This window comes from Urocitellus parryii, chromosome 1 (genome assembly GCF_045843805.1).
Source record: "Urocitellus parryii isolate mUroPar1 chromosome 1, mUroPar1.hap1, whole genome shotgun sequence".
NCBI lineage: Eukaryota > Metazoa > Chordata > Mammalia > Rodentia > Sciuridae > Urocitellus > Urocitellus parryii.
The window spans coordinates 42,828,904-42,838,186 of NC_135531.1; the positions used below are offsets into that span (position 1 = coordinate 42,828,904).

At 39.0% G+C, this 9,283-nt stretch overlaps 1 protein-coding gene across 1 annotated transcript; it reads left to right on the forward strand.

Annotated features, from left to right (window-relative positions):
• The first annotated feature begins 2,986 nt into the window (after positions 1–2,986).
• On the forward strand, positions 2,987–9,048 carry LOC113180814 (granzyme A-like). Its single transcript, XM_026385959.2, has 5 exons — positions 2,987–3,067; positions 4,460–4,604; positions 6,378–6,519; positions 6,914–7,183; positions 8,887–9,048. The coding sequence occupies exons 1-5, from the start codon at positions 2,998–3,000 to the stop codon at positions 9,046–9,048; spliced, it is 789 nt and encodes a 262-aa protein (XP_026241744.1). The 5' UTR covers positions 2,987–2,997.
• The last annotated feature ends 235 nt before the right edge of the window (positions 9,049–9,283 follow it).

The following is a 9,283-nucleotide window of genomic DNA, read 5'->3' on the forward strand; positions in this document are numbered from 1 at the left end:
CAAGCAATAGTTCAGGGAAATTGTATCATTTATTAGTTACAAATAGAATAAAGTTTCATCTGCCAGTAGGCCTCAGTTCATTCAACTTACAGAAAGAAGTGGATTGGGTCTTGGCTCTATACATGAGCACTAAACTTAGTTCTATGTTAATAAATTGATACACAGCAAAGAAAACTGACTTCTTTTACCATTTACCATTTGTATCTTTTTGTTTTGCTTTTTCTCCAAAGAGCTAACTTACAATAAAGCCACACTTTAATGATTCTGATTTGTCCAATTTAATTCATCAAACATTTCTTAAGGGCTCATATGCACCAGGCACTATGCCCAGCTCTGTAAATTCAGAGGGGGCTAAGTCATGATCACCATCCTCAAAGGCTCCAGGTCTAGATGAGGGAGAGACATAAATAAGAGGATACCTACTTCAGGTTCTGAAGAAAATATAACAAAGCATCCTAATCACCTCCTCAGATCATATATGTTATAATGGATTTACATATGAGTTGTAATCACATAAATAAATAAAGAACACAGAATATATAAGAACTTATACCTCAATAATAAAAAGATAAATAACCCAATTCTGAAACAGACAAATGATTTGAATAGATATTTTACCATAGATATATGAATGCAAATAAGCACATGAGAAGTTCAATACCATTAGTCATTAAGGAAATGTAAATCAAAACCACAATGAAATACTATTTCACAACCACTAGAATAGCAGTTATCAAAAAAAAACCAATATTGGTATAATATAGGGAAATTAGAACCTTCATTGATTGTTAGTGAGAATATAATATTACACAGCCACTTTGGAAAACAGAAGTTCCTCAAAATGCTAAATATATACTTACTATGTAATTACTCAGATACCCAGTAATTCTACTCCTAGATATAAACCCAAGAGAAATAAAAAAACATTATCTGTATTAAGAACTTGTATACATGATCATCAAAGGAAACAATTGAGAGCATGAAGAAAGCCTACAGAATGAGAGAATATCTCTGTCACCTGCTCCTCATATATGGCATTAATATCCACAATATATAAAGAACTCAAAAAACTTAACACAAAAAAAAACCCAAATAATCCAATCAATATATGGGCAAAAGAACTAAACAGAAACTTCTCAAAAAAAGGAACACTAATGGCCAACAAATATATGAAAAAATGTCCAACCTCTCCAGCAATTAGAGGCAGATTCATAATAACTGAAAAGTCGATATAAGCCAAACATTCATCAACTGAAGAATGAATAAATAAAATGTTATTTCTATTCAATGGAATATTATTCATCAATAAAAGGAAATGTAGTGATATATGTTACAATATGGATGAACCTCAAAAACATTATGCTAAATGAAAAAGTCAGTCACAAAAGACTATATTCTATATGGTTCTATTTTTTTGAAATGTCCAAATAGGCAAATCTACAGAATGTAGGTTAGAAGTTGCCTAACAAGAATGACAGCTAAGAAGAGGTGCAAGTCTTCTTTGGGGATGGTGAAAGTGTTCTAAATTAGATTATGGTGTTTTAGTATATTTACACAGCTCTGTAAATATACTGAAATCCATCAAAATGTGCATCTTAAATAGATGGACTCTATGGTATGCAAATTATATCATAAAGCTGTTAAAATCAACATAAATGGAAAATGGCAACCACAGGCAGGCACATAAAACCAGAATTGTCAATGTTTCCTTTAAGAAATTTTTAGTAGGTGCAGTCAATTAAAGTTTGACTTTTTAAAAGTGCACTAAAATTACTCACCAAAACCAGAAGCGTATCCCACTCCCTGTACTGAAAATGATTAAACTTTGATACCGTAGTAAGATCTGGAAAAAGGAAACGGGGTCTCCAAAAGGCTCCCTTGTAAGGTCACATGATTTCTAAAAAAGTAAACACTAGATCTGAAGTCATAAGAGTTTTGATTTCTTTACAAGAAAGGAGAGAAAGAGAGGAAAGGAAAGGAAGGGAGGGGAAGGAAGAGAGTTACCACTAGGGTAACGGGTCAAGGGTGCTAACCATGGGATTGGCAGCTCAACACCCAGTTGGACTGACAGAACACACGACCACATGTATCACATGTGGTCTCCAGACCACAACCTCTGCTCAGAAAAGGCTAAGGCATTCGGATAGCAAGCATATCCCAAACTGTTCCTCCAGGGACTGAGGTTGATTCTTTTCAGAGTGAGACATTCTCCAGTCCTGGAACAAAATATTCATGTCCAACTCCCATTTTCCTTCTCAGCTAAATCTGGAAAGAAGGATGGAGGGAGGGAGGGAGGGAAGAAATAAAAGAAATAGGTAGGGAGGAAAACTCGACATACCTTTAGTATCTAGAGTTGTGACCATAAAATGAGTGTAGGCACACAGGAGGGCTGAAAAGGACCAGCAGTTCCTACACCACCATCCCAAGACCCCAAGCCTGCCACAGACTCTAGGTAGAAGCACAATAAACCATTCTTCCCAAAGCAGGGAAGAGAAATCAAGGCAAGAGCTTAAGTGGACATAAGCCTCCCCCTGACCTCCTCTTGCACTTGACCTACTAATTCTTATATAACCCAAGGAGATAGCTAGGAAAAAATTGATTAGTGACCAATTTAAGGATTTTTTTAAAAACTCTAATTTTTAAGTCTTAAAAAAAACTTTCATTCATGGATACTAAAATTAATATTGCTGATGATGAAAAGGGATTTAAAATCTTAGCTGAGACACTTTGAAGTCCCTTCTGGTGTGCTGTGTTCTGATGGGAATGTGGCTCCCTGACGCCCTGGTCTGTGGAGTAGGATGCTCTCCCTTGGCAGCATGCCCACTGGCCACCTTCACTGGCTGCTCTCACTTGAGTTTCCTTTTCTAATGTAAACTTTGAAATTTCAAAGAAAGAGAGGGAAGGAAACCACATCCTTTGAACTCTGTTATATAAGACAGAAGTAGTCAAGAGCTGAAAACAGATTTTCATGTTGATTGATGTGGGACACCAGCCACAATGAGGAACTCCCGTACATTTCTCGCATCTTCTCTCTCAATTGTCATTTTTCTCCTGCTAATTTCTGAAGGTAAGACTGATTCTTATCATTTCCATCACGACCATTAAGCTAAATGGAGCAGAGAATCTTTGATAATATTACCTAAAATATTATACTGAGAAAAAAATTTTCTCTAAGTCTTAAAATGTTTAGCATTCTTGTGTGTATGTGTGTGTATATTTAGCATTCTTATGTGTATGTGTGTGTGTTCTAAATATTTCTTTATTTTGAAGAAAAATATTCTTTTCTCTTTATAATTTCTTTTTTTAAAAAATAAAAAGACAGACTCACTAATATTTATTGCTGCCAATCTATAGTTTGGAAATTGCCAAAACTGATCATGTAAAAATGAGCAGACAACCAAACAAAATACTCTTGAGTTAGGAAAACAAATTGTACCTTTTGGGAAAAGAATAGTAGTACCTTAGTCAGTTCAGCCTTTCTTGCTGCAGAAAATGCATAGATTAGTCTTAAAGACAATTAAGACAAAGCTGCCCGAGACACAGAGGTAAATCAGGGCTGCTTAGAATTCAGGAGTTATTTCTCTAGGCTAGATAGTCTCCAGGGGCATAGATCAGGATGTTGGGAAAGTCCTTACATCAGCTCAGGAGAGCTGGAGTGTTTTCTATTCAGTTACCTCTTTGGTGTGCTAAATGGTAACTAATATCTCTGCTTTTGTGTGAGTTCCACACACAACATGGGTTGTGATGCTGTAAAATGTATAGTGTTGTCACTGGAAGGCTATTAGTTCCTGAGTAGTTCTAGATTTTCCTTGAGGAACCTACCAGGAAATGAGAACTACCTGGGGCCATTTCTTAAATATGGAGGCAGCCAGCATCCATGTGTGTTGGCTTTGAGATTGAAGAGAATCCTTCAGTGTAATAGATGATGTTCTCAACCCATGAATGAGCACAATGCAATTCAATAGCCTCACAGTAACCAAAGATCATAGCTAAAAGGTGGTGATATCAGGTTGTGTGCTGTGTTTTTGAAAGGGCCTGGGTTGAAAAGGTAAGTCCTCATGCTTCCAAAAGCCCCCTCTGCTTCCCCAAACTAAACTCAGCCCACAAGTCAGCACCACCACTAGCATGTTCCAAAGCAGCTGCTGGAATAGACCAAAACTCAGTTCTCTGCCTTCTACAGGGCCTGAGGTTAGAGGTTGGTGAGAGATTTCCAACCTGTTGTCCCTGGAACACCAAGGGCACGGCTTCTGTGGCCACAACAGCAGGGAGCTTTCAGACAGTTCAAAAGGACAAGATTTACAGTCAGATGTCTGCAGGTCTACGTGGAGAAAAACAAGGGACAAACGCTCTCATCCATCCTTTCGCTAAGTGGGAAAAGCATGCTGGTGTCAGAAACACAGCTTTATGAAGAGCTCTTTGTGATAGGCATGGATCTGATTCACCTTTTTCTTTTGAGCAGATGGCTGTGTAAGAATTATTGGAGGAAATGAAGTAACTCCTCATTCGAGACCCTACATGGTCTTACTTAAACTTGACAAAAGCAACATCTGTGCTGGCTCTTTGATTGCAAAAAACTGGGTGTTGACTGCAGCCCACTGTATCCTGTAAGTGCTTAGTTTTTAAAAACACTTTTGTGAAGATATTCTAATTTGGAGAAATAATAAAAATCTCTGCTAAGCCCCGGGAGATTCACATTTATTTTCAGATCACTTAAGTCTTTGGGTGTTTGCTTTAACCCAAAAGGAAATTAAGTCCAGACTTTCCACAAAGAATCAAGCCAATGTACAAACAGCATCCACAAACTCTTTCTGAAGGTATCTGCTACAGCTCCTGGGTAGAGGTACTGCAAAACATTACCACAGCAGGGAAGGGTTAAAGTTCCACTGCCCAGCGGGCTGGTAGAGCCATCAGATAAAGAAAATCTGTTTCCAATGCCTTCCTGTGTCCCTCAGTGGACCCCTCTCTTTCCTTCAGCCATCCTTTAGCCCTTGTCACCTATTACCTTGAAACTCTTCCCAGGCCTACTCTTTTCTCCACTCTCTAAATAAACCAGGCCTCTAAACCTGGGCTGTCTAATATGAGAGCCACATGGGATCATACAAACTTAAATTAATTAAAGCTGAATAAAATTGCAAATTTTCTTCCTCAGTCCCACCCTAGCCACATTTGAAGTCCTTAGGTACCACGTGGGGCTATTAGCTACCATACAGGACCATGCAGATTTAGACAGCTCCCTGTGCTCTAATGAAAAGCACATTTCTAATGTCTTGAGTGAGACCAATCCCAGCTGATGTGATGGTAAAAGGACAGCATGAATTTCAGTTGGCATAATTTATAACAGACTGTGAATGGGAATAGCACCAAGCATTAATTATATTTTTAAGAGTATTTTGATTTTGTTAACCAGAATGAAACTTGGGCCCCTCGTTCAGATCACCATCCCTGCAATACACACCTCCTCAACACATGCAAACAGGGGCCTTTCTGGAGCCATTTGTTGCTAGAAGTTCTTCTATTTCTTTTATAAAGATCTCTTCCATGCCTTAACCTACAACTATATCTAGTGCCTTTTGCTTCTGTCACTGGATTACTGAAAATTTTCTTTTCCTATACTATGCAGCCTAATTCTCTATCACAGCTAAACAGGGTGAGGGGAGAGGGCAAACTGGAACACAGTTTGACTTTCCTGTCATGGAATTCTCGTTTGTTTTTCAATGAACCTAGTTTAGCTTTTTATAAATAAGCTGGTAGATGATGATGACTGTCATGGTTTGAATATGGTTTGTCCCTGAAAGGCTCATGTGCTGGAAATGTGGTCCCCAGTGTAACCATATTGAGAGGTAGTAGGACTTTTAAGAGGTACTTGGATCATAGTGTTTCTACCCTCATGAAGAGATTAATGCAGCCTTGAAAGTGGACTAATTACCACGAGAGCAGTTATTATAAAGCAAATTCAGCTTCCTCAACTCACTTTCTGCTTCCTCCATTCTGTACCTACACTTCCACACACCTGCTCATCTACACATGCCTGCTTCCCACTTTTCTGCCATGAGTTGACATGGCATGAGGCTCTCATCAGAAGCTAAACAGATGCCATGCTCTTAGACTCCAAAACTATGAGTAAAAGAAAACCTCTTTTCTTTATAAGTCACTCAGCCTTGGGTGTTTTGTTATAGCAACATAAAACTAAGACAATGATGACAATGGATTCATAAGCATCTTACTTTCTACCCTTTAAAGCACACATTTTATTTTGAGCCATGAAGTATTTCTACAGAAATATATTTACAAACAATACAATGAAATTGATCAACACATAATATGTTCTGGTTCTGATTAAAGAATAAACCCAGTAAATAGTGTTGTTTCTATTCCAGGAGCAAAAGATCTCAGGTCATTCTTGGGGCTCACTCAATTACCAAGCATGAGACAGAAAAGCAGATAATGTCTGTCAAGAAAGAGTTTCCCTACCCATGCTATGATAGATACACACATGAAGGTGATCTTAAACTTCTACAGGTATGTGCCTTTGATCATGTTCTTTTGTTTTAGAACCCTCTTCAATATGGCCACCTTCATAGAAGCCTTTCCTCAGTGCCTCTACTGTATAATATCATGCAAGGGGGTCACCGTGGGCTGGGATAGAATTTCAGTTAAAAAAGTCAATGTTTGTCAGGCACAGTGGCACACACTGTAATCCTAGCAGCTGAGGAGGCTGAGGCAGAAGTATTGCAAGAACAAGTCCATCCTCAGAAATTGAGGTGCTAAGCAACTTAGCAAGATCCTGTTTCAAAATAAAAAGGGCTGGGTATTAGCCTCAGTGGTTAAGCATCCCTGGGCTCAATCCTTGGTACAAAAAAAAATGTCAATGTTTATCTGTTTCTATTAACTCATTATGCTTGTCATCCAACAGCTGAAGAAACGTGCAAAAATTAATAAAAATGTGGCTATCCTTCAACTACCTGAAAGGGGGGCCGATGTGAAACCAGGAACCGTGTGTCGAGTTGCAGGGTGGGGCATGGTTCACAATAAGTCACCTCCGTCAGATACTTTGAGAGAAGTCAATGTGACCATCATAGACAGAAAAATCTGCAATGATAAAAATCACTATGATTTTAAACCTGTGATTGGACTGAACATGGTTTGTGCTGGAAGCCCCAGTGGTGGAAAAGATTCATGCAATGTAAGTAAAATAAGATCTCACACATTAGCTATGGAGTAAGGCATGCAGATACAATGTAATGGCCTGCTTTGTCTTGTCACAACTTCTACAGGGTTTTAGTGATTTTTCAAAGAATTTGATAAAACCCCAGTGAAATATATTGATGTTCTCAGCTTAAATGAGCCATTGAAAATAAGAAGTTCTCTGCTAGTGCATGGTTGACCTACTACATCATCCTGGTTTTGTATCAAAAACCACTAAGAAGCAATGCTTTTTTTCTCATTTTTCATATTACCTTAAATAGATCTAAACTTGAAGATATATACAACACTGAGGAGAGCTTAAATCAGGACTCCTCAAAGGCCTTGGGTCTCCTCTCCATCCTCAGTACCACCCCAAAAGTTCCTCTGTCATTTAACCTGAGCGATCTTGAAAGCCTGTCATTCCCAAGCCTGTCTGAGGACCTTAGGCTAAACCTCGGAGCTTCCTAGAACTGAGTAAATTCCCAGCAAACAACTTCCAAGTCTGAGCCACACCACAGAAAATGTAAGCTTCTATCCCAAGGTCCCCTGAGAAAAAGAGGGACAGACTCTGTTTAAAGACAGGAACAGAAAAAAAATACTTTCCAGATTTTTAAGCTTAGGTACTGGTTTGTCATTTCCCACCTTTCACCAAGACCCTAGGAACTCTCAGAAGTGTGTGCAATGCATGACTGGAGAATTACCAGACACTGAGAGAGCCAGAGGTCTCCGTCTCCCAGGTACCATATCCTGCCTTCAGGACCAAGGCTAGCCAGATCCCAGGGAAAGATGGCATTTGTCTTTAGCACTCTTCTGTACTCTCTTCTTTAGCCTCCCTCCCACGTACTTCAACATACTCCACTTTGGGCACCCAGGAACCCAGAACTTCCTACTTTTGGATCTCATATACCACATCCTGAAGCTACAGCAGTCTCCCCAAATGCTAGTCCCCTCCTACCAGTCAATCCCTACCAATGGCACTTAGCAATCCCACCCTACTCTCTCAATACCCTGGTCTGCTCATTGATAAGTTAAGCATAAAAGACTAATTCTGCAAATTCCAGGTGCTATAACAGGCAGGGGAAATCAATCTATTTAGGGAGGAATCCAATTTCTCAGATGGTTCCTTATTTTATGCAGTCATAAAACCAAGCTTCCAAAAAAGGATTTTTGTTTTGTTTTTGTGTGAAGACAGTTGTCTGCTAGAGGAACCAGAAAACAAGGCTTTTATTCTTTGCCTTATTGTATCATCTGCATTTGAAAACGTATCCCTTGAGTCACTAAGTTTTTAGGGGAGATGACAAATAGGAGGGGGCCTGGAAGCTACTATTTGTGCTAGAAGCAGAGAATCAACCTCAAAATTTCCATTTTCATTTTATTTATATACAGTTTTAAAATATTAAAATAATTCAAAGCATTTTGATTTTTTAAGCATTAATTTTCAGTTAAGTCAAGGTTGTTCTTTTTAAATATTTATTTTTTTAGTTGTAGCTGGACACAGTATCTTTAATTAATTTATTTTTATGTGGTGCTGAGGATCGAACCCAGGACCTTGCCCATGCTAGGTGAGCGCTCTACCGTTGAGCTACAATCCCAGCCCAAGGTTGTTCTTACCTCTATAATAAATGCTGTAGCATTTCCTCCATTTCTCTAGTCGTGTTTCACAAACTGACCCCAGTCCCAACCCCTCTTGTCTTCCCCCAGGGAGATTCTGGAAGCCCTTTGCTATGCGAGGGCATTTTCAGAGGCACCACTGCCTTTGGCCTTCAGGGGAGATGTGGAGCCCCTCAAGGGCCTGGCGTCTACACTCTCCTCTCAGAGAAACACCTCAACTGGATAAAGAAGACTATGAAGGGAGAAGTTTAGGTGATAGTAATTTATTTCACTTGCTGTCACTTCCTTAATCATATTGCAAATAAAATCAACTTGTATGACTGTTTCTCTCCTACAATGTTAGTGGGTTTGAATGTGTTCCCAAATTTCATGTGTTGGAAAGCTCCAATGCAACTGGATTGGGAGCTGTGGTCTAATAAAAGGTGATTGGGTTATGAGAGCTTTGCCCTCACGAATGGATTACTGTCATTATTATGGGAGTCAGATG